The sequence below is a fragment of the Coregonus clupeaformis genome, chromosome 37 (genome assembly GCF_020615455.1).
Source record: "Coregonus clupeaformis isolate EN_2021a chromosome 37, ASM2061545v1, whole genome shotgun sequence".
NCBI lineage: Eukaryota > Metazoa > Chordata > Actinopteri > Salmoniformes > Salmonidae > Coregonus > Coregonus clupeaformis.
In genome coordinates this window covers 20161911-20188149 of record NC_059228.1, presented here as the reverse complement: position 1 = coordinate 20188149, position 26239 = coordinate 20161911, and the positions used below count along the sequence as shown (strand labels likewise).

At 42.5% G+C, this 26239-nt stretch overlaps 1 protein-coding gene across 2 annotated transcripts; it reads right to left on the bottom strand.

Moving 5' to 3' along the window:
* Positions 1-4482: 4482 nt before the first annotated feature.
* Positions 4483-25944, bottom strand: LOC121553326 (TBC1 domain family member 12). 2 transcript variants are annotated; one of them, XM_041866355.1, is made up of 14 exons: positions 25590-25944; positions 24197-25331; positions 20783-20915; positions 15055-15176; positions 14751-14833; positions 12536-12653; positions 10522-10628; positions 9148-9228; positions 8888-8982; positions 7007-7078; positions 6687-6815; positions 6483-6592; positions 6038-6296; positions 4483-5042 (listed from the first exon to the last, which is right to left on the bottom strand). In XM_041866355.1, the coding sequence occupies exons 1-14, from the start codon at positions 25657-25659 to the stop codon at positions 4974-4976; spliced, it is 2583 nt and encodes an 860-aa protein (XP_041722289.1). In that variant the 5' UTR covers positions 25660-25944; the 3' UTR covers positions 4483-4973. The 2 variants fall into 2 exon arrangements, with proteins under 2 accessions (XP_041722289.1, XP_041722288.1); XM_041866354.1 differs by having other exon boundaries at positions 24197-25944.
* Positions 25945-26239: the final 295 nt, after the last annotated feature.

The window sequence follows — 26239 nt, the reverse complement described above, 5'->3', positions numbered from 1 at the left end:
ATACATTGTAAAGTGGTTGTCCCACTGGCTATCACAAGGTGAACGCACCAATTTGTAAGTCACTCTGGATAAGAGCGTCTGCTAAATGACAAAAATGTAATGTCAAACATGGAGGTGGAAACATTATGCTTTGGGGGTGTTTTTCTGCTAAGGGGACAGGACAACTTCACCGCATCAAAGGGACGATGGACGGGGCCATGTACCGTCAAATCTTGGGTGAGAACCTCCTTCCCTCAGCCAGGGCATTGAAAATGGGTCGTGGATGGGTATTCCAGCATGACAATGACCCAAAACACACGGCCAAGGCAACAAAGGAGTGGCTCAAGAAGAAGCACATTAAGGTCCTGGAGTGGCCTAGCCAGTCTCTAGACCTTAATCCCATATAGAATCTGTGGAGGGAGCTGAAGGTTCGAGTTGCCAAACATCAGCCTCGAAACCTTAATGACTTGGAGAAGATCTGCAAAGAGGAGTGGGACAAAATCCCTCCTGAGATGTGTGCAAACCTGGTGGCCAACTACAAGAAACGTCTGACCTCTGTGATTGCCAACAAGGGTTTTGCCACCAAGTACTAAGTCATGTTTTGCAGAGGGGTCAAATACTTATTTCCCTCATTAAAATGCAAATCAATTTATAACATTTTTGACATGCGTTTTTCTGGATTTTTGTTGTTGTTATTCTGTCTCTTACTGTTCAAGTAAACCTACCATTAAAATTATAGACTGATCATGTCTTTGTCAGTGGGCAAACGTACAAAATCAACAGGGGATCAAATACTTTTTTCCCTTACTGTAAGCTCTATCTTACAGTATAGCTTATGGTACATGAGTCATGAATCTACACACCGTATACACACCAAATACAAAACCAAAACACATTTATATCAACAACAGATTGGTGGCTGGTCAGAGGTAGAAAAGAGAGCAGCAGTGTGTGAGAGAGAGAGAGAGAGAGAGAGAGAGAGAGAGAGAGAGAGAGAGAGAGAGAGAGAGAGAGAGAGAGAGAGAGAGAGAGAGAGAGAGAGAGAGAGAGAGAGAGAGAGAGAGAGAGAGAGAGAGAGAGAGAGAGAGAGCGAGAGAGAGAGAGAGAGAGAGAGAGAGAGAGAGAGAGAGAGAGAGAGAGTGGGGTAGCAGACTAACTGATGGTCAACATTCTCCTTCCTGTCCCCAGGGGTTGGGTGGATCACTCATCTCCAGGCTCTCCCCAGGGCAGGGCAGCGGGCTGTGACCTTGCCCCCCTACCCTACCCTAGTCTACCCCACCTCACTTGAGAGTGAGCGTATGACTGCTACTGTAAGAAAAAGAAAGAGGCTAACATTACACTGTACGTGGTATCACTTTATTTTCTATTTTATAGTGTACAGTTTTGCCAATTACATTTACTCAACTGAAAACCAACCACAGAGGGTAAGAAGTGCTGAGAGATAAGCGCGGGTATGCACATACAGTACCTTCAGAAAGTATTCACACCCCTTAACTTATTCCACATTTTGTTGTGTTACAGCCTGAATTCAAAATGTATTCAATTGATATTATTTCTCACCCATCTACACACAATACCCCATAATGACAAAGTGAAAACATGTTTTTAGATTGATTTCAAATGTATTGAAAATGAAATACAGAAATATTTAAATTACATAAGTATTCACACCCCCAAGTCAATATTTTGTAGAAGCACCTTTGGAAACGATTACAGCTGTCTTTCTGGGTAAGTCTCTAAGAGCTTTCCACACCTGGATTGTGCAACATTTGCCCTGTATTCTTTTCAAATTTCTTTAAGCTCTGTCAAATTTGTTGTTGATCATTGCTAGAAAACCATTTTCAGGTCTTGACATAGATTTTAGTAAAACCTGTAACTCGGCCACTCAGGAACATTCACTATCTTCTTGTTAAGCAACTCCAGTATAGATTTGGCCTTCTGTTTTAGGTTATTGTCCTGCTGAAAGGTGAAGTCATCTCAGAGTGTCTGGTGGAAAGCAGACTGAACCAGGTTTTCCTCTAGGATTTTGCCTCTGCTTAGCTCCATTCCGTTTCTTTTTTATCCTGAAAAACTCCCCAGTCCTTCACGATTACAAGCATACCCATAACATGATGCAGCCTCCACTATACTTGAAAATATGGAGAGTGGTACTCAGTAATGCGTTGTACTGGATGTGCCCCATGCATAACACTTTGTATTCAGGACAAAAAGTGAATTGCTTTGCCACATTTTTTGCAGTATTACTTTAGTGCCTTGTTGTATGTTTTGGAATATTTGTATTCTGTACAGGCTTCCATCTTTGCACTCTGTCAATTAGGTTAGTATTGTGGAGTAACTACAATGTTGTTGATCCATCCTCAGTTTTCTCCTATCACAGCCTTTAAACTCTGTAGCTGTTTTAAAGTCACCATTGGCCTCATGGTGAAATCCCTGAGCGGTTTCCTTCCTCTCCGGCAACTGAGTTATGAAGGATGCCTGTATCTTTGTAGTGACTTGGTGTATTGATACACCATCCAAAGTGCAATTAATAACTTCACCATGCTCAAAGGCATATTCAATATCTGCTTTTTTTATTTTTACCCATCTACCAATAGGTGCCCTTCTTTGCGAGGCATTGGAAAACCTCCCTGGAAATCATGTTTAACACTATTATTGCACACAGAGTGAATCCATGCAACTTATGTGACTTGTTAAGCAAATTTTTACTCGTAAACTAATTTAGGCTTGCCATAACAAAGGAGTTGAATACTTATTGACTCAAGACATTTCAGATTTTTCATTTTTGATTAATTTGGAAAAACATGATTCCACTTTTACATTATGGGGTATTGTGTGTAGGCCAGTGACCCAAAAAAAAAAAAAAATATTCTGTAACAAAATGTGGTGTGAATATGTCCTTCCTTTGGTCATGCAGGGGATGTTCAGTGATAGTGGCCGGCTCTTATGTTATACTCCCCCTGGTGGATGTATCCAAACCCTACATGGAATTGCCTTAATACCTTGTACTTACATGGCCTTTCCATTTCCTTGGCAACAGTAACCAGACCTGAGGAAAATGCATGGTCTAATACTCATGCAATTTCCTGTGTATTGGATTTTTTTTTCAAATAAATTAGATCAGATAGTGTAGTTCCTTCAGAAAAATATCATTTTGCAAAAAAAAAGTAAGTAAAAACAAACCCGACACAGCAATTCTGTTGCCCAGATATTTATTTACACATTTAACTAGTGGCCATTTACGAAATAGATCTTTTTTACATTACATATACAGTACCAGTAAGGCATATGAAAACTGTACAATTGTAAATTGGACAAAAACAAGCGGAATTATTATTTTACATGAAGCAATGCTACAACTCAAATAGTATGGATACAGACCAGTCAATCTTAAAATAAAGTAAATCATTACACATATCTGTAAAATAAACCAAACATCTTGCAAGAATTTTGTTCTCCTTCTCCACTACTTTCTAAATATTTCATCAAAGCACTGTACTGTTACTAGGCGAGACAATCAGACATCACCAACGCGTCAACTGTAGATTTAACAAAGCAGTTATTCAAACGTTTCTCCAAAAACACTGCATCATCATGTGGCCCTTGAGATTCATATTACACTTTTATTTCAAAATTATTTTTCCCCCTCCTCTTCAGGGTTTTATTTAAAGGCCCAGTGCAGTAAAGAAACTTGATTTTCCTGTGTTTCATATATATATATACACACACACACACACACATACTTCCACACTATGAGGTTGGAATAATATTGTGAAAATTATAATAACGCCCTTTTAGTGTAAGAGCTGTTTGAAAAGCCAGCCTGAAATGTCAGCCTGTTTTGGTGGGATGGAGTTGTGGCCTGCCTGGTGACATTACCAGGCAGTAAATTAGTTAATACACCAATAAGAAAGAGAGTTCCAAACCCCTCTGCCAATAACAGCTAGTTTTCAGTTTTCCCCTCCCCACTCAGACCACTCCCAGACACTGCTAGCAAAATTCTTGCTTGAAAAATTGCTCTTTGTTAAGAAGCTATTTTTTGTTTCTTTTTGACTATTTTAATTGAAAACAGGTACTTAATTGTTACCCAGAAATGATTTGATATAGAGATAAAAACGGCTGCATTGGACCTTTAAACTGACATAAGAGCGCTCAGATTCACTAGCTTTTCAAAAGATTTCACCAAGTCTCTCCTTGATTTACCGTTGGTATTTCTAATTCCAGAATCACTATATGCCAAGGGTCCTGTTGAATTAGTGTATACGAGGAAAATACTGTATGTGTATACCATACATTAATACATACAAATATAGGTACATATGTTTAAGTTCATATTTACAAACACTTAGTCGTGGAGGAATTTGGTATAACCTAAAAACAAAAAAGACAACAAGTACATTTAACAGCTGTACAATCTGATTGTATAACATATTTCTGACCAGACTGTATGGGTGAGTCAGTGGTTTCATGGTCCACCTAAGGCCTGTTTATAATGCTGTTATTTTGTGTGTGTGTATATATATATATATATATATATATATATATATATATATATATGGAGAGATATGTAGGGATGAAAATGGACATATAGTTAATGTGTGTAGTGTACACAAACCAATGGAGTGTTGATAGGAGTTTTGGGAACTCCTTATAGCCACTTGCCATATGCTCAATAACAGAACTCTCCCAGCCTAAAGTTTTTTCTACCCAAGCCAAGCGATGCACCAGATTTCATCATCCACAGTTGCTAATGGTTCTCTGATGCATCGACATTCATTTCAGTTACACTTCTGATGCAATCTTTAAGTGTATGTGTGTGTGTGTGAAGAGATATGTAGGGTGTGTTGCCACCTCCTAGTATTACATCCACTTGGTGTCCATTTCATTACCAAGCAAAGCATTCCTGTTGCCTTAGTAACAGTCTCCAGAGGAAATCCAAGTGGGCGTGCCATAGATTCAGAAACACATTGGGTACTGGGGTTAGCGTGTCTAAACCGTTAGCTTCTTGGAGCTGGACTGTGGTTGGCTATTTCCTTATTGCCATCTTTCATCAACGCAGAGAAGACCTAGAGGAAAGATGAACATGTAAAATGAAATACATACAGTAGTTCTACATGTCCAACAGAAGGCACTGTTGATACAAAAACACAGCAAAAAACTAAACATACTTCCCTCTCCTCATCCCTTGTTCTCCAAAACCACTGATCTTTAAAGACTTCAAGAGAAGAAGCAACGCGAAAAAAAAAACTACCCAGCGGTCCTCTCCCCTATAGAGCGCGCCAGCTTGTAATCCTAAAAAATTGAAATGAGTTACCTCTGGTTCGTTCAGCCATCCCTATGGGGGAAATTAAAATGTGGCAAGAATGGGGTTTTGGGATAAATGCCGAAAATAAGGTTTGAAGTTAACACAAGCTTAGGAGATCTTATACGTTTTGTTCTATGAGATAATATCAGTCAGTTATCATGACCTTTATGAATTATGACGCCTTTATGTGCTTGTTTTCATTACATCAATGCATAAAAATTCACAAAACGTAACGTTAGCTGATGAAGATTATCTCTAGAACCAAAACGTATAAGATCTCCTAAGCCTGTGTTTACCACAGACATTTTCTGCCTTTTTCCCAAAAACCCATTAATTTCCCCATAGACTTTGGCCAACAAGCCATGGCGGAGTTGGCCTCCGTTAGTGCCTACAAAAAGACGCCATTACTATTGCTCTCTATAGGTTGTCATGAAGGGAAGATGAAGGGGAAAGGAAGCCATTGGAGAGCACTGATACCACCCCCTGTCTTAGCGCTGATAAAACTCACTCCACAGCAGGGTTGAGTTCAAGTCGGGAAGTGATTTGAATATAAATCCCAAACAGAAAACTTCTGACATAATTAGCTTCTCCTTTTCAGTTTATTGATAAGTCATTGAAAATAGATGCCCACTTTTCAAATATTGAATTGGAATTACAGTTTACTTCCTGAATTGAATGCTTTCAATATGAATTCACCCCATCTCTGCTCCACAGGTCAGACCATAGAATCAGAATCATACAGTGGGTCTAACTGACCTGGCCCCACTTGCGGTTGCTGCTGAGCATCTGTGTGGCAGTGATGCAACTGAACAGGTTGTCAGCGGCCATGTCATCAGGCAGGCGGGTGAGGAACTGGGCCATATGGATGAAGTCCATCTGCAGTAGGACCTCCTGGTAGAGACGCAGGATGCCCAAGCCGGTCCGGAACAGACACTCCTCCCCGTCCCGACAGAACACATCCCACACGCGACACGCCACGTCCAACGGCAAAGACTTACTGTACAGGGTGAAGATCCTGCAGGAATGGACCGAGACACACTGAGGTCAACAAGGGTTCATTGGGGAGGTGAAGCGAATCACATGCAAAGGTCACTTTATGAACTGACAATGGAACAATGAATAGAAATTGAGAAAGTCTTGAACCATTTTACTTTAGTTCAATGAGGGCAAGCACTGAAGTCTCATGTTGTCCTGCACTCACCAGTCTATGAGATAGAGGTCAGGGGTGAGGTTGTTGATCTGAAAGTGATTGAACAGCCGCGGGAGGTTCTCTTCAAAGAACACCTCGAAAGCAGCGAAGTATTTCATCATCTGAAAACAAGAGGAAAAAGGTTTACAACATGGGTATAACATTTATTTATTAAGCATTCTTTCAGCACAAACGTGTGTGTGTGTGTGTCAGTACCAGGTGGTGGTCCACTCTAAAGAAGGCCATCTGACAGGGCTTGTTGAGCAGGTTGGCAAAGGCAATGAAGGCCTCAGCTTCCTCCAGATTCAGGATTAGCACTGCAGCGATGAAGGACATCCCCTGGACCTGGAAAAACACAGGGAACGCAGGTCTCAGATCAATTCATATTTCACCAAAAATCAACATTTCCATTTAGAACAGAATCCAATTTAATTGCAGACGTAGTGAGAAATCAGTTCATGAGACAAACATAGTCAACGTGGATTGAGAGAAAACACTTTAAATGATTTAGGATAAATGAAGGGTTTGCTACTTACATAGCCTACATCTGGTCTATAACACGTGTACGCCCCCAGAACACTGTGCAAGAGGTCATGATAGGGCCCACCCTATAAGGAGAGTATTACAGTCAAATTAACTTCTTATCTTTTTACTTGAGGTTTATATTGCTTTTGCATATATGAACCAAGATGTTCAAATAAACCTAAACCTAACATTGACCAAATAACAGTGGCACATTCAATGGCAAGACCAGCAGATCCAACAACACAATGAGAAGAATACATTGAAGAACAAAAGCTTCCACACACCACAGGTATATTTATAGTAACAACCACAGAGATATTAAGCCTCTGAGATCAGGTACTGTATTGGTGATGAGAGGAGAGACCTACAGTACCAGTTAAAAGTTTAGACACACCTACTCATTCAAGGGTTTTTCTTTATTTTTACTATTTTCTACATTGTAGAATAATAGTGAAAACATCAAAAACTATGAAATAACACATATGATATCATGTAGTAACCAAAAAAAGTGTTAAACAAATCAAAATCTATTTTATATTTGAGATTCTTCAAAGTAGCCACCCTTTGCCATGACAGCTTTGCACACTCTTGGCATTCTCTCAACCAGCTTCACCTGCAATGCTTTTCCAACAGTCTTGAAGGAGTTCCTACACTTTTCCTTCACTCTGCGGTCCAAACTCATCCCAAACCATCTCAATTGGGTTGAGGTCGGGTGATTGTGGAGGTCAGGTCGTCTGATGCAGCACTCCATCACTCTCCTTCTCGGTCAAATAGCCCTTATACAGCGTGGAGGTGTGTTGGGTCATTGTCCTGTTGAAAAACAAATGATTGTCCCACTAAGTGCAAACCAGACGGGATGGCGTATCGCTGCAGAATGCTGTGGAAGCCATACTGGTTAAGTGTGCCTTGAATTCAAAATAAATCACAGACAGTGTCACCAGCAAAGCACCCCCACTTCCATGTTGGGAACCACACATGCAGAGAACATCCGTTCACCTACTTCGCGTCTCACAAAGACACGGCGATTGGAACCAGAAATCTCAAATTTGGACTCATCAGACCAAAGGACAGATTTCCACCAGTCTAATGTCCATTGCTCGTGTTTCTTGGCCCAATCAGGTCTCTTCTTCTTATTGGTGTCCTTTAGTAGCGGTTTCTTTGCAGCAATTCGACCATGAAGGCCTGATTCACGCAGTCTCCTCTGAACAGTTGATGTTGAGATGTGTCTGTTACTTGAAGCATTTATTTGGGCTGCAATTTCTGAGGCAGGTAACTCTAATTAACTTATCCTCTGCAGCAGAGGTAACTCTGGGTCTTCCTTTCCTGTGGCAGTCCTCATGAGAGCCAGTTCCATCATAGCGCTTGATGGTTTTTGTGACTGCACTTGAAGGAACTTTCAAAGTTCTTCACATTTTCCGGATTGACTGACCTTTATGTCCTAAATTAATGATGGACTCTCGTTTCTCTTTGCTTATTTGAGCGGTTCTTGCCATAATATGGACTTGGTCTTTTACCAAATAGGGCTATCTTCTGTATACCACCCCTACCTTGTCACAACACAACTGATTGGCTCAAACGCATTAAGAAAGAAAGAAATACCACAAATTAACTTAACAAGGCACACCTGTTAATTGAAATGGATTACAGGTGACTACCTCATGAAGCTGGTTGAGATGCCAAGAGTGTGCAAAGCTGTCATCAAGACAAAGGGTAGCTACTTTGAATAATCATATTTTGATTTGTTGAACACTTTTTTGGTTACTACATGATTCCATATGTGTTATTTCATAGCTTTGATGTCTTCACTATTATTCTACAATGTAGAAAACAGTAAAAATAAAGAAAAACCCTGGAATGAGTAGGTTTGTCCAAACTTTTGACTGGTACTGTACCTTCTGAAAAATAAAGAGAGAGGGGAAGGTCCTGGAGATGTCCAGCTTAATCAGGTCCAGACTTGACTCTCTATCCGCCTGCAGTGATCCAGAGTCTGTTTTGGAAGAAAAAAATGACAAAATTGACTTTTTTCATGCAAACATACAATTAGCTGTTTTATAATGATCGATAAACAAAGCACAAAAAGTGCTTCTAAATTGTTTTAAATAATGATGGGGCTTATTCTTGCTCTGGGTCTTTGTGTTGCCATGGTACCTACCCTCTGTTTCGTTTTCAGAGCTGGTCTCACTGAAGGTCCTCCACCTCTCCTTGGCCCGAGACAGAAATATCTCAAACAACTCTACAGTAGCAGACACAATCAACAATACTAGGGTTAATTAGCTTAATTATAGCTTATCCAGATGAAATACTGCTACTGGTCGTTCAACAGACTGTGTGGGCAGTAGGATGGTCGTCATTGTTACAGTAGGCAACTGCTTTGATTGTATACAGTGCCTTGTAAAAGTATTCATCCCCCTTGGCGGTTTTCCTATTTTGTTGAATTACAACCTGTAATTTAAATTGATTTTTATTTGAATTTCATGTAATGGACATACACAAAATAGTCCAAATTGGTGAAGTGAAATGAAAAAAATAACTTGTTTCAAAAAATAAATAACGGAAAAGTGGTGCGTGCATATGTATTCACCCCCTATGCTATGAAGCCCCTAAATAAGATCTGGTGCAACCAATTACCTTCGCAAGTCACATAATTAGTATTATAATTATAATAATACATACACACACCTGTTCTGAAAGGCCCCAGAGTCTGCAACACCACTAAGCAAGGGGCACCATCAAGCAAGCGGCACCATGAAGACCAAGGAGCTCTCCAAACAGGTCAGGGACAAAGTTGTGGAGAAGTACAGGTCAGGGTTGGGTTATAAAAAAATATCAGAAACTTTGAACATCCCACGGAGCACCATTAAATCCATGGCACCACAACAAACCTGCCAAGAAAGGGCCTCACCAAAACTCACGGACCAGGCAAGGAGGGCATTAATCAGAGAGACAACAAAGAGACCAAAGATAACCCTGAAGGAGCTGCAAAGCTCCACAGCGGAGATTGGAGTCTGTCCATAGGACCACTTTAAGCCATACACTCCACAGCGCTGGGCTTTACGGAAGAGTGGGCAGAAAAAAGCCATTGCTTAAAGAAATAAATAAGCAAACACGTTTGGTGTTCGCAAAAGCCATGTGGGAGACTCCCCAAACATATGGAAGAACTACTCTGGTCAGATGAGACTAAAATTGAGCTTTTTGCCCGTCAAGGAAAACGCTATGTCTGGCGCAAACCCAACACCTCTCATCACCCCGAGAACACCATCAGTGAAGCATGGTGGTGGTAGCATCATGCTGTGGGGATGTTTTTCCATCGGCATGTTGCGTAAATGAAATGATACAAACCCCCCAAAAATCAATTTTAATTCCAGGTTGTAAGGCAACAAAATAGGAAAAATGTCAAGGGGGTGAATACTTTCACAAGCCACTGTACATTAAAAGCTGCTGTAATAGTGAATATCAGCAGACCGGCTGTGAGAACAGCGAGGGGGTTTGGATAGACAGTGTTAAGCAGAGTGTGATGTATTTTTACCGGGGGTGATGTTGAGCTCGTTGCCGATGGCCAGGCTCCAGACTCGTCCTCGGACGCTAGGAGGAAGGCCCTGCCACCACAGCTCTCTGACCCGACGCGTGTTATGCCTGCCAGGGGACACAACAACACACGCCACTTTAACAGTGTTAAAACTATGGTAGAGTATCTGAATAGTCTATATATGTCAGTGGAGGCTGCCGAGAGGAGGACGGCTCATAATAATTGCTGGAATGGAGAGCATGGAACGTTATCAAACACATGGAAACCATGGAAACCACGGAACCCACGTGTTTGATACCATTCCATTCCATCCATTACTATGAGCCGTCCTCCCCTCAGCAGCCTCCACTGATCTATGTACATTTGACACCACAACCTCTTTCAGCATCTGGTAGTCATTTGTCTCAAATGAAGATAATGTTCAGTAGGATTATTTGTGATAAATCAAGTGGTCTTCTGTAGCTCAGTTGGTAGAGCATGGCACTTTCAATGCCAGGATAGTGTGTTCGATTCCCGGGACCACCCATACGTAAAATGTATGCACACATTACTAAGTTGCTTTGTGTAAAAGCGTCTGCCAAATGGCATATATGATATAGTATCAATTGTTTGTGCTGGAAGATAAAAAAAAACATTAAAACGTTACTGAACCCCTCAGTGTAGTGAGCAGTGGCGGCTCCTGAAAAAATTCTCAGGGGGGGCAATTTTTCTGATGATTTAGGTGACCTACACACATTTTAAAAAAGATATGTCCAGCAACAACATGAAGACAGGGGCAGCATATAAGTCAATACCAGAAGCATTTATTGACTGATCTCAAAAGTGTTGGCTTACCAGGGTTGGTGGAGCCCTCAGTTTCATCTTTGCCTCGCAGCTAACTCAAACACTCCGCAAAAACTTCACACACTGGATTAGCCGGCTGAGGATGTGGCGGTTCTTGCTAATGTCGTAGTAAATATATTTGTTATAGTGAATATGGAATATGATATGTTGAGTAAAATGTTGTGCTAAGATCTATTTAGGTCAGGAGCTGGTTATAAGTTCTGTTCCTATCCAATAACAATGGACAAAAGGGTCCTATCTTGTCAGCCTTGTCAGTTTCAGTTCTCCAGTAAACTTGTGATTATCAACACTAACCTCATCGTTGTGGCGGCGGACAGCTAGCCTGTATCCCTCATCCAGTTGAGTGGGAATGTTCACTCTCCCCAAAGCAGACAATCTCAAACAGCTATCCATGTGGGTCTTTGACAGCTCATGTTTCTTAATCTTTCCTGAAAGATGGTGCATGTCCGTTACACACCAGTCGCTGTCCAAGCGGTGCTGTCTGCCGTGCCGCCTTCAGGGTGAAAGAGTAAGCAGGGGGTAGCAGAAGACTGCATTAGCTACATCGCAGCCTGCTAGCCAGGTTTTTCGTTCGTACCAATTTTTGGAAAATCCTCGGGTGTAGGACTTCCCCCTTTAGTAGAAACCTGTTGAATTATTAAATTTGGTCTGGGAGGTCCTAATTGTTTCGTTGCCAATTTATCTTGATTTGTTCGCCGACAAAAAGTAACTTATTTCAAAGAGACAATCGAGTTGCACTGAACGCTATAGCCATCTTGATAGTAGTACGTGAATTGATTGATGAGGCTACCCGCTCTTTTCTTAGTTACGTTCATGGTTACGTTACGTATGACGAAAGCGCGTAAGTGCAAGCCCTCAGAAACCCATAGAGATTGTATTGAAAGCTCTGATATTTGAAAAAATAGATTTTACATGGGAGTCTATGACAGACTTCTGGGCGATTTTCAACCTGACTGAAATCGCCCCCAAAAGGGGGGCATTTGAAGCACGACTTTAGCCTGATTGGACATTTAGTGGCACTGTGGCAGATCAGACGTCTAGATTACAACACTGATAACTACTGTTGCCGTGATATAATTGATTAGAAAAAAAATCCCTTCCTTTTCCCGTTTGGCAGTGCGTCGCCCATATCGCCCTATTGAACACACCGCCCCTGGTAGTGAGTACTGACATGCAGTCCCAGTTGGGCAGGACGTCATTGTTCCAGATGACCATGGCGTTGGCGATGATGTCCTCCTGTTTAAACCTCTCCTTCATCTGACGCTTCTTCCTCTGGGCCTCCTTCAGCTCTGACAGGGCAAAGAGAGAGAATGGGTTAAGTGTGTAAAGTTTAAGTTTAAACTTTATTGTCCCAATTGGTTTTGCAGCAAAGGAGCATAAAAACATTGAACATATAAAATCCACATGGATCACAATGACACAGTTCTAGTGAATACAATGAGCTAGCTAGTACATCAAGTCATAGGGCTGACAGCCATCAATACTAATATATACAGTACGTCTACTAGTGATTCACATTAGCAGCAGCAAAAAGTATAACAAGCCAAAGTTGCTTAATAAGTAAAGCACTGTGTGCATTCTTAGATAATCTCATCAACATATTATCAACGTGCTGACAAAAACATCAACAATATATTACCACCGCCATACTCATCCCTAGCCTACCTCAATCTCTTCCCTGTATTTAAAAGGGCAATGGCCATAGGGGTGAAGGAGTGCTTGTACCTGTTAGTCTTAACAGTGGGGCTCTAAATGGGAGCCAGAGGGTAGGACCTGGGCCCAGTTGCATAAAACATAAGTTAACGTCCCCCTTATCTTTTCCCTTAAAGTTTCCTTAACTTTAAGTCAGTTGCACAAAACATTTAAAGGTGAATTTCCCCCTTAATTTAAGTGAAAAAGTTAAGGGTGCCCATTAGGTCCCTTAAATGCTTCATTCAGTATGGATATCAATGTAAACAGCATTTGTGGAGGTGAATGTTGCTTTCATCTGCCCTGGTTACAAAAGGAAAACATCCACCAGCAAGCTAGCTACTTAGCTATACAATGGAAGGTGCGCAATCCATGGCTACCAAGCTAGCTAGCTACCTACCCTGTAAGTTAGCTTGCAATGCTAGAAAGTAATAAAACAACTTGAGAAAAAGGTAACTAAAAGAAACTTGCGTTATTATCTTCTGAATCAATTTGTTTCGCTTGTCTTAAATGTAGAAGTTCTATTTTTTCGATCTCCCATAGTAAATGCGATCTCTTCAATGAGACCTTCAGTCAGTGAATCAGGTCATCTCCATAGTAACCAGTGACTCTTTCTGCAGTACCTTCCTTCAAACTACCATAAATCCCTTAAGTTATGCTCTTACTTAAAGAAATGCTTGAGTGGCTCTATGCAACACCCTTACACAATTCCCTTAGGTAAGAGAAAATTATTCCTTAAGGTAAACCCTGTTTGAGTGGCTCTATCAAACACCCTTAAACAATTCCCTTAGGTAAGGGAAAATTATTCCTTAAGGTAAACCCTTAACCCTTACATCTGCATTGCTTGCTGTTTGGGGTATTAGGTTGGGTTTCTGTATACGCACTTTGTGACATCTGCTGATGTAAAAAGGGCTTTAAGTACATTTGATTTTGATTTCATGTTTTATGCAACTGGCCCCTGGAACTCATGGTGTGTGTGTGTGTGTGTGTGGGGGGGGGGGCACGGTCAGACAGGATGGATTCCGTCTTCCTCACCACTTGTCAGTTGTGCAGATCAGACTGACTACTCTGCTGGACTCCTGTCATCTTACTGCCCACTTTCACTATTCTAGCTAGATATTTTTTGCTTTTACACCAAGGTTGCCATACCAGCAAATCATAGAAAATGTTAAGACAGACTATGTATGAATTATAAAACAGAGTCATCAAGGTCCTGTCGACCGGGAACTTTTCCAGTTTCCTGAGACAAAAAATGCATTGCTGGCCTTTCTTACACAACATGTCAGTGTTACACTCAAAGTTACATGTATTATCAATCACTTTTCCAAGATAGTTGTAGTTGTCTACAGTGTCTACCACCTGGCACTTGATGATAGTGTTCTGAAATCAATACACATACTGTATCTTTGGTTGTCACATTCAGTTGTAAGAATGCACTGTCACAGCAATGTACTAAATCATCAACAACAGGGCCATGGGCAGTTTCATTGGCATGAAGGAGACTGACTATTACAGAATCATCTGCAAACTTCAGGATGTGTTGGTTCTCTATCTGGCTAGGACAATCAACAGTGTACAGGATATAGAGGAGCACTGAGAGGACACACCCCTGGGGTGTTGATGACAGCTCCACTGACAGGCACCCATTCACCCTCTGGGTGTGTGTGTAGACGGTTAAAACCGTGGTTAGCACATACCTCTCCTCTTGGCTCCTGCCACCATCTCTTCATACTCCTGTTTGTGACGCATGGCCTCCTCAACAGACTTGGCAGGAAGGTTCCTGAACAGACGGGACGAGATGGACGCCTTCAGAGAGAGGTGTGTGGTTTTGGGCATACACACTGGCCATACAGAGTACATTTGCACGGTGTTTAGATAAGAGTAGTGTGCATTCCAGGAAAACAGGCCAATCCCCCTGTATGAGGGCTCTGCACTACACACAAACAGATGGGATGTGTACCGAGGGAGCAGCCAACCAGAGTATTTTTTTAAGACACTCACGCTGGCCTGTCCTCTAGTATCAGAGCTGTGGTGGACAACGGCTCAAACTCCAGGTTCTTCCTCCGCGCTGCAGAGAGCTGGACCTGGGGGCCTGGAGCTGGTCCAACCTTTACCTGGTACTCCTTTACATAGAAACACAGGAAACAAGGGGACAAAAACATGTTTACAATGAGGTTTAAAACCCATGTGTAGGCTGTTCTTCACTGGAGTCTACAATCAAATCAAATTGTCACATGCTTCGTAAACAACAGGTGTAGACTAACAGTGAAAAGCTTACTTCCAACCCTTCCCAACAATGCAGAGAAAAAATATAAATAATTTAAACATTTTTAAAAATAACACGAAGAATGAGTAACGATAACTTGCCTATATACACAGGGTACCAGTACAGAGTCCGATGTGCAGGGGTACGAGGTAATTGAGGTAGATATGTACATATACAGTGGGGAGAACAAGTATTTGATACACTGCCGATTTTGCAGGTTTTCCTACTTACAAAGCATGTAGAGGTCTGTAATTTTTATCATAGGTACACTTCAACTGTGAGAGACGGAATCTAAAACAAAAATCCAGAAAATCACATTGTAAGATTTTTATGTAATTAATTTGCATTGTGATTTTCTGGATTTTTGTTTTAGATTCCATCTCTCACAGTTGAAGTGTACCTATGATAAAAATTACAGACCTCTACATGCTTTGTAAGTAGGAAAACCTGCAAAATCGGCAGTGTATCAAATACTTGTTCTCCCCACTGTAGGTAGTGATATAGTGACTAGGCAACAGGATAGACAAACTGTAACAGCAGCGTATGTGATGAGTCAAAAGAGTTAGTGCAAAAAGGATCAATGCAGATGGGTAGCTATTGATTAACTATTTAACTAATAGCTACCCCGGACTAACTATTTATTCCCACAGGTGGCCAGTATGAAAAATGTATGCACTCACAAATTGTAAGTCTGCTAAATGACTAAAATGTACATGTAAATTTAGCAGTCTTATGGCTTGGGAGTAGAAGCTGTCCAGGGTCCTGTTGGTTTCAGACTTGGTGCATCGGTACAGCTTGCCGTGCGGTAGCAGAGAACAGTCTATGACTTGGAGGAGGATCTTTAGACACTGTTTCATGCCTCTCTTCATGATAAATGTGTAACGTCTGATGGGCCTGATGCAGATCACAAGTATGATGGGAACAAAAGGTCTGGAATTCATGTAGTGAGATAATACCTGTGACTCCCCTGTAGCTGAGTTGGTAGAGCATGGCGCTTGCACCGCCAGGGTTGTGGGTTCGTTTCCCAGTATGAAAATGTATGCACTCACTAACTGTAAGTCGCTCTGGATAAGAGCATCTGCTAAATGACTAAAATATAAATGTATTTAGTCGTGTTTACTTAGTGAGTAGTGTATCAGATGGAATTTGATCGCCCCCTGTGTGTGTGTGTGTGTGTGCTAAAAACCGCATTCATAAACCCGGGATAACCATGGGACAACAGATATTTTATGGGGTTAGTCTGAATGAGACATGGTTATCAATCATCGCCCCCACCCCGATGGAGTTGGTTCATCTATGCGTGATGTTGTCCCTCTCCCACCCTCCACAGTTAGTGTAGTCATGGATCATGTTTCTATGGTCATGTGAAGCAGGTAGGCAGAAGTACAGCTGGTGGACTGATGGGTGAAACATATTTTCTATAGTTCCATGCAAACAGATGGATTAGGTGTCGATTCAGGCTCAAGACTGTTGTTTTTGTTTAATCAGGATCATAATCCAGACAATCTCCTTTTGTCAGTGTATTGCAGTTTACTACTTCACGACTGAGAATAGTCTAAGTGTAACATCCTACTGCTTGCCCTCATCATTATTCTTCATTGAGCTTCAGTCTCAGTTGACCGCTGCTATAAACAAGTGCCCAGTGTGTCTGTCTCCATCTCCTTTAGAGGAGCATAGACAGAGCAGCTCAGAGTCCCACCTAACAAGAGCATGGTAGGAATGCTAACCCACTCAGCGCAGTGCCGTGGTGCACCTCCTCCATAACAGCCAGAGGAAGAGGGCCAGTGAGGAGTGGGGGGCGAGCTGTCAGAGACAACGCCACACAGCATGCAGAAGTGGGGGTGGGGGGCAGAGAAGCCAGCTGGGGCCTCAGCTGCAGACTGCAACAGCAGAGCAGAGGGTCAGCTACACACCGTCCCCCGCCACCCCCAGCGGTTTAACCAATAACACCAACCGCCCTTTCATCCAGACACCCACTCCTGTTTCTTTGGCTCAATTCCAACCTGTTGCAGACATATACACCATCACCAGAAGCAGCATCATCACCACACAGACATTACATTGACATTTCCATCCCATTAGTTTGAGTTGGCAGTTCCTACAATGTTAGAGTTCCAGAGTTTGGATACCAGATCATTTACATGACACCAGATCAACACAAATACCGCTACGGAAAAAATGAAGAGACCACTGCAAAATTATCCGTTATTCTGGTTTTACTATTTATAGGTATGTGTTTGGGTAAAAATAACATTTTTGTTTTATTCTATAAACTACTGACAACATTTCTCCCAAATTCCAAATAGAAATATTGTCATTTAGAGCATTTATTTGCAGAAAATGACAACTGGTCAAAACAACAAAAAAGATGCAGTGTTGTCAGACCTTGAATAATGCAAAGAAAATAAAGTTCATGTTCATTTTTAAACACAATAGTAATGTTTTAACTTAGGAAGGGTTCAGAAATCAATATTTGGTGGAATAACCCTGATTTTCCAATCACAGCTTTCATGCGTCTTGGCACGCTCTCCACCAGTCTTTCACATCGATGTTGGGTGACTTTATGCCACTCCTGGCGCAAAAATTCAAGCAGCTCGGCTTTGTTTGATGGCTTGTGACCATCCATCTTCCTCTTGATCACATTCCAGAAATTTTCAATGGGGGTCAGGTCTGGAGATTGGGCTGGCCATGACAGGATCTTGATCTGGTGGTCCTCCATCCACACCTTGATTGACCTGGCTGTGTGGCATGGCACATTGTCCTGCTGGAAAAACCAATCCTCAGAGTTGGGGAACAATGTCAGAGCAAAAGGAAGCAAGTTTTCTTCCAGGACAACCTTGTACGTGGCTTGATTCATGCGTCCTTCACAAAGACAAATCTGCCCAAATTCCAGCCTTGCTGAAGCACCCCCAGATCATCACCGATCCTCCACCAAATTTCACAGTGGGTGCGAGACACTGTGGCTTATAGGCCTCTCCAGGTCTCTGTCTAACCATTAGACGACCAGGTGTTGGGCAAAGCTGAAAATTGGACTCATCAGAGAAGATTACCTTACTCCAGTCCAATCCTTATGGTATTTTGCAAACCTCAGCCTGGCTCTTCTTTGCTTCTCATTGATGAAGGGCTTTTTTCTAGCTTTGCACGACTTCAGCCCTGCCCCTATGAGCCTGTTTCGAACCATCCTCGCCGTGCACTTCACCCCAGCTGCCGTTTGCAATTCTTTTTGTAGGTCACTTGATGTCATCCTACAGTTGTTGAGTGACATTCAAATGAGTTGGTGGTCATCCCGGTCAGTAGAGTCGTTTTCGCCCTCTGCCGGTCTGTAGCTTTGTTGTCCCCAATGTCTGCTGCTTGACCTTGTACTTATGAACTGCCGTCTTTGAAATTTTAAGGATGGAAGCAACCTGACGCTCACTGTATCACTCTGCCAGTAAAGACAGAATTGAACCCTTCTTTTCTTCACTAAAAAATGTTGGCATGGTCAACAGTTATTTTTTGATTAATATTACTTTTGAGGTACTATTAGCACTGTTTTTGCCATCCAGCTGGTCCTATTGCAAGCGGATAGTGATGACCACAGCAGTGGTTTTTATACTTTTCCTCGTTAAATAAGATTAGGTTAATGTGATCACCTAATCAGTACCTAATTCAGTAGAATGAGGTGTGCCTGTGTTGGAATTCAACAGACACTGGAATGGAATGGCTGTCATACATGTAGAGATGCTGATTTAAGAAATATTTGCAGTGGTCTCTTAATTTTTTCCGCAGCTGTACAGTGGGGAAAAAAAGTATTTAGTCAGCCACCAATTGTGCAAGTTCTCCCACTTAAAAAGATGAGAGAGGCCTGTAATTTTCATCATAGGTACACGTCAACTATGACAGACAAATTGAGAATTTTTTTTCCAGAAAATCACATTGTAGGATTTTTTATGAATTTATTTGCAAATTATGGTGGAAAATAAGTATTTGGTCACCTACAAACAAGCAAGATTTCTGGCTCTCACAGACCTGTAAATTCTTCTTTAAGAGGCTCCTCTGTCCTCCACTCGTTACCTGTATTAATGGCACCTGTTTGAACTTGTTATCAGTATAAAAGACACCTGTCCACAACCTCAAACAGTCACACTCCAAACTCCACTATGGCCAAGACCAAAGAGCTGTCAAAGGACACCAGAAACAAAATTGTAGACCTGCACCAGGCTGGGAAGACTGAATCTGCAATAGGTAAGCAGCTTGGTTTGAAGAAATCAACATTTCCTAATAACTGGGAGCAATTATTAGGAAATGGAAGACATACAAGACCACTGATAATCTCCCTCGATCTGGGGCTCCACGCAAGATCTCACCCCGTGGGGTCAAAATGATCACAAGAACGGTGAGCAAAAATCCCAGAACCACACGGGGGGACCTAGTGAATGACCTGCAGAGAGCTGGGACCAAAGTAACAAAGCCTACCATCAGTAACACAATACGCCACCAGGGACTCAAATCCTGCAGTGCCAGACGTGTCCCCCTGCTTAAGCCAGTACATGTCCAGGCCCGTCTGAAGTTTGCTACAGTGCATTTGGATGATCCAGAAGAGGATTGGGAGAATGTCATATGGTCAGATGAAACCAAAATAGAACTTTTTGGTAAAAACTCAACTCGTCGAGTTTGGAGGACAAAGAATGCTGAGTTGCATCCAAAGAACACCATACCTACTGTGAAGCATGGGGGTGGAAACATCATGCTTTGGGGCTGTTTTTCTGCAAAGGGACCAGGACGACTGATCCATGTAAAGGAAAGAATGAATGGGGCCATGTATCGTGAGATTTTGAGTGAAAACCTCCTTCCATCAGCAAGGGCATTGAAGATGAAACGTGGCTGGGTCTTTCAGCATGACAATGATCCCAAACACACCGCCCGGGCAACGAAGGAGTGGCTTCGTAAGAAGCATTTCAAGGTCCTGGAGTGGCCTAGCCAGTCTCCAGATCTCAACCCCATAGAAAATCTTTGGAGGGAGTTGAAAGTCCATGTTTCCCAGTGACAGCCCCAAAACATCACTGCTCTAGAGGAGATCTGCATGGAGGAATGGGCCAAAATACCAGCAACAGTGTGTGAAAACCTTGTGAAGACTTACAGAAAACTTTTGACCTGTGTCATTGCCAACAAAGGGTATATAACAAAGTATTGAGAAACTTTTGTTATTGACCAAATACTTATTTTCCACCATAATTTGCAAATAAATTCATAACAAATCCTACAATGTGATTTTCTGGATTTTTTTTCTCATTTTGTCTGTCATAGTTGACGTGTACCTATTATGAAAATTACAGGCCTCTCATCTTTTTAAGTGGGAGAACTTGCACAATTGGTGGTTGACTAAATACTTTTTTTCCCCCACTGTATATCCTTATCTTCATTCATTTCTATGGGTAGAACTCAAAAAGGTTGTGGTTGAGTCCGATTTAGAGTGATACTAACCTGCTGGATGGTGAAGGAGTCTTTGGGATCTTTAGTAGTGTTCTCCCTCAGGGGGACCTTTCCAAACAACCTCCACCCAGGAGCATTCTGGGAAGGTGGCTTGGGCTCTTTGGGCTTCCTAGAAAACAGGTTCCTGGAGAGGGAGAGAGAGATAAACATTTAAAAGAAGAGACAGACAGAGAGAGAGATCTGGAAGGAAAATGTACATGGTGAAAGAGGGTGGTACAAATCTCAGGGGAAGTAGAGCGGATGGAAAGATGAGTGTTGAGCAATGAAAAGATAACATGTACACACACACACGCTCGCACAAACACACAGTCCCCTGAGGTTCCCAGGCTTTTATCCTGCCCTGTGTACCGTAGGTGTGTGAAGAGGACTGGGAGATGAGGAAATGTTGGACGGACAAGGAGGCATGGCTGAGTCAAATAGGAATCCTGACTTAATGAAGTGGTGATTAAAGAGCTCAGCCATGTGTTCTTTGTCATTAACAACCATATCAACATTAAGGGACACGGGCAGCTGTGAGGAGGAGGGTTTATTCTCCAGGTCTTTAACCGTTTTCCAGAACTTCTTGGGGTTAGACCCACAGAGAGAGAACTGCTCCTTAAAGTAACTAGCTTTAGCCTTCTGGATAGCCTGGGTGCACGTATTTCTAATTTGCCTGAACGAGAGCCAGTCAGCCTGAGTAAGCGTGTGCCGATCCTTTCGCCAAATGGAATTCTTGAGTTGGAGTAACTCTGCCAGATCACGGTCGAACCAGGGGCTGAACCTGTTTTTAATTCTCATTTTCTTTATGGGGGCGTGTTTGTTAACAATACCACTGAAAATATCAAAAAATAATGTCCAAGCATCTTCAGAGGGGATCAAGCTGATTCTATAACAATTTACATAGGCCAGGTCATGAAGGAAGGCTTGCTCACTAAAGTTTTTTAGCGTCTATGACAAATCAGGACAGGTCGTTTCACAGAGTAGCCATTACGAACACAGGCTGTAAAACAGTGATCACTAAGGTCATTTCAGAAAACACTAGACTGATACCTATCAGGATTATTTGTGAGGATAACATCAAGGAGAGTTGCCTTTTCTGAGTGTTTGGAGTCATACCTTGGGGGATTGGTAGTAATAATCTGAGAAAGATTTAGGGAGTCCCTTTGCTTTAGGACTTGGTCAGGTGGTTTAAGCATTTCCCAGTTTAGGTCACCTAACAGGACAAATTCAGACTTCGTGTAAGGGGCCAGGAGAGAGCTTAGGGCAGGTAGGGTACAGGCCGGTGCGGATGGTGGACGATAACACACAGCAACAGTCAATAAAGAGCTGTTTGAAGGTTTAATGCTTAAAACCATCAAATCAAATTGTTTATGTTAAGACTTGGTGGAGACAACCGAGCACTGAAGGCGTTCCTTGGTTAAGATTGCTTCTCCACCACCTTTGGAAGATCTGTCTTGCCCAAAACAGGTTATAACCAGAAAGGTTAACATTGGTGTTCAAAACACTCTTTCTTAACCATGTCTCAGTAATGACCAACACATCTGGATTGGAGCTGTGAACACACACTTTCAATTGATCCATTTTAGGTAATAAGCTTCTTGTGTTAACATGCAGAAAGTCCAGGCTTTCACGAGACCAGAAATCAGTGAAGCAAATATCAGAGCACAAGTCAGAATTGGGGCTAGCAACAGTAGATGGGCCAGGGTGTACATGCACATTTCCAGACATCATCAGCAGTAATACAATCAGGGCATGGCCGAGGACAGGGAGTGTTGATTTTTTATGACATTTGAACGTGCATCAGATGGCAACAAGATCATATTGTACAGCAATTTCATCAGGTAACATGAATAAAAAGCAGGTGAGTAAGCTTTAATGGAGAACTGCTACAAAGGCCTATCCTATATAGCTAGGCCTAGCAGTGTGACTTTCTAGAATAAGAGTCTGTGTCCCCGGCATTGCAACCAACTCAAAATCAATGCCCTGAAATTGAATTGACTCAGCTCCAATCGTACAGTACTTTTACAGGGGTGAGAGTGGGGTAGGCAGGGGGAGTAGCAGAGAGAAAGAGACAGATAGAAAACATTTTCTCTGTAGTCTCATTGCTTGTTGAAGTATGAAATCCAGGCAATAAAAGGGAGAACACTGCAATTCTCTCCACATTACCCTGGGCTGCAGGAGAAACTGGAGGCCTGCAAATCTCATTAAGTCAACACAGGGAGGGAATAGTGTTACAGGTAGACTTTGTGTTGTACAGGATGACTTATCCAGCTGTTAGACTTCAGATGGTATTTATCCTAGCTGACATTAAAATGCATTCTGCATTTAAAACCTCTTTGCTGTTCAAGCATGTTTTCTTTAATGGAACTGAAGTAACAGAACAATGAACCAGCTGCCTTGTGCTTAATCAACCTGTTCATCTGTAGAAGTTGGATGACATGGGCTAATCTAATTGACAAGCTACATATCCACCCTCCTGTCAAACCCACATTAGCAGGATGATGATCACGAGTCATGGTGAGTGCTTTCTCCAGTCTGCTGTCTTGCACTGTAACTAACATGAAGACGCACCAGATAAACAATGACATTGACCAGGCCTGCAGGTGCTTGAATAGATACTCACAGTAATCACGCATTGGCCTAAGGATGCAATATTCCAGTAACTTTCCAAAAATATGGGATTTCCTGCTTATTCCCTCGTAATTCCAGGAATCTTCACACCAGGATTTCTGGAAAACCGGTTATCTGGGGAAAGTTAACAGAATTTTGCAACCCTACAGTCAAATCAAATCCAATTGTATTTTTCACATGCGCCGAATACAACAGGTGTAGACCTTACAGTGAAATGCTTACTTACAAGCCCTTCAGCAACAATGCAGTAGCTATTTGATTTGATGTTCAGGAGTCTTATGGCTTGGGGGTAGAAGCTGTTTAGAAGCCTCTTGGATCTAGACTTGGCGCTCCGGTACCGCTTGCCGTGCGGTAGCGGAGAGAACAGTCTATGACTAGGGTGGCTGGAGTCTTTGACAATATGGGCGTAGTCACTACAAAACATGGTCATTATGGATAACCAGCTACAGTAATGAGCTGCTAGAATAAGGTAGCTGGCTGCTAGTAGGGTAGCCCATCAGTCTCATGATTAACTATAAATGGCACTGTGGATGCCATTGGAAGTTTAACCACTAAGGAGATAGACTAAGCAATAGTTCAGTGAGACCTACAATATCCCTTACTACCACAATAACTGACTAATAGCCATTAGTAATCACAACACATGCTCACTGTGGGAATTCTGCATGGAGCATTGACAAAGGAGAGGGTTTCCAACACGTGTATGCGTGGGTTGGTTGTAGTGGTGGTGAAGGAGTGTGTGTGTGTGTGTGTGAGCGTGAGGAAATGCAGTGATGGTTATGCTTTTCATATTACCTGGTGAAAAAATCTGAGATTCCAAACTTCTTAGAAGAGGAGGACAGAGCTGTCGACCCGTCTGGGAGTTTTTCTGGGGCACTTTGACGACGACCGATATCATAAGTGTTTCTAGAGCCGCCAGCGCCCCCCTCATCTCCGAAAAACATGTCCCCATCTTCCGGGCTGAGAGGGGTGGCGTCACAGCTGAGAGAGACTGTGATGTTTGGGTTGGTCCTGAGGCTGAGAGGCCTAGCTGTGAGACTGCACTCACTCAAATCCTCTCTCGTGCTGGGCTCTGTGTTTGGACTTTTGCTGGTGTTTTCAGAAAGTGTTGATGGACAGGGAGATGGGAGTTTGGCACTAGATTCTGAGGGGACACCCTCAGAGTCCGGAACACTGCTCGCTGCGTCGGGGGGCTTGGCAGCACCTGGGGGAGCTCCCTCTGGGCTGCCATGCCTCAACCCCCCGCTGTTTCTCTCACATACCGCAGGTGATGACTGGGTGTTTTGGCGCTGCAAATTAGAAGCGTGCACCACAACGACATCGAAAGGAACATTTGTGGTTCTTTCTGAGGAAACAGCATCAAAATCACATGTTGCTTCACTGTTTAGCAAATGGTGGCCTGCATATTGTACACTTACTTCCGTGACAGAGCAGTCAAGTCCTTGGCATAACAGTCTGTTGGATGTGTCCATCTGGCTACAATAATCAGTATCCACATCTGTAGACCAATCATCATTTGATAAATAACAATCCATATCCCCGTTGGCCATCTTCATGTCCGAATCAGCAGAGTCTGTGCAAGTGTAATTATGTTGATGGTTGTCTGTAGGCCTACATGACAATGGAGAGAGAGATTGAGGCTGTGGCCCTGGCTCCAAATTAGAATATCCCTCCTTCGGTGTACCCGAGTTGGAATCTTGAGTTTCTGACACATAATCCAGGAGTTTTCCCCGCTGTGAAACATGACCCAGTTGCAGTAACATTCCGTTCCCCTCCTCGTGTCTGTAGGCTCTTGCAGCTGTGTCTGAGCAGGAAAAGGGCCCCCAGCTCCCCCCTCCGTCAGCTTCCGACCCGACCATCAGCTGAACCGATGACTCAGTAAATCCATTAGGTCTGTGGTCGTTCGGGTGTGGTGGGTCGTTGCACAAGTCTGAAATTACACAGCTTTCATTCATCTGAGTGGGAAGACACTCTGCAACCAAATCCCGCATTATTGTATTCCCAACTCGGACGTTCTGCGATGGTAACACGACACAGTCTACGATTGGATTCTTCCCAGTGCTGGCTATATAAACATAACCCTTCCCCGTTCGACAATCATCCGCCGTGCATACTCGGCTTCTGTTGTCGTCCAATGGGCGAGACGTTGCTATTATATTACAGTCGGCATGTGAACCGTAAGATTTACCTGCGTCTTCATTTTCGTTGACATCAACCGGCAAAACAAGAACCACATCTCCATGTTCTGCTGTTTCCATTTCATTTACCCTCCGCGAAGCTAGTTACAGCTTCCGACATAAAATCCTGCAGCGTCGCCACCTCGGACGTCTGAGCTCCCAGTCTTCGTTGTTCTTTGAGAGCGTGACCATGTTTTGTAGTCTGTAGCTTTTAATCTGGCAGACCCACAAAAACAGCATACTGTTTTGAGGAAGGTTTGGTCAAAATAACATTTAAATCGGGCCTGTGCTGTAGCTGTAACAGATTAATGCAATCCCTCTGTACCAGTCAGCAGCATTCTTACCCCAGCCAGTAGCCATTTTGAAGTGTTCATGACGTCATGTCTTTCCCGACTCGCTAAACCCAAAAGTCAGATGTCTTGGATACGAAGTGACATCTTCTTTTGAGAAAGCGTATTTACATAGAGGGAATAAACCATATGCTACATACTCTGTAGAATAAACTTGAATGATATTTTTCTGTGATAGCCTATTGATATAGCTAGCCTACCTTTTTCAATAGTTGAACCAAAGACAATAACCCTTTGGTTGAATAGTGGCCATATTTAGGCTGGATTGTATTTTCCTTTTATGGAGGGAAAATGAAGTTATTTGAGTGTGT

Excerpts from the sequence above, each read along its gene's own strand:
- LOC121553326 (XM_041866354.1), bottom strand. The coding sequence starts at position 25,659 with ATGGAAACAGCAGAACATGGAGATGTGGTTCTTGTTTTGCCGGTTGAT. Across the intron at positions 15,177-20,782 it reads ACTCCTTCACCATCCAGCAG|GAGTACCAGGTAAAGGTTGG; the intron begins GTTAGTATCACT and ends TTCTATGTAAAG. Across the intron at positions 7,079-8,887 it reads CTCTCTTTATTTTTCAGAAG|GGTGGGCCCTATCATGACCT; the intron begins GTACAGTACCAG and ends CTCTCCTTATAG.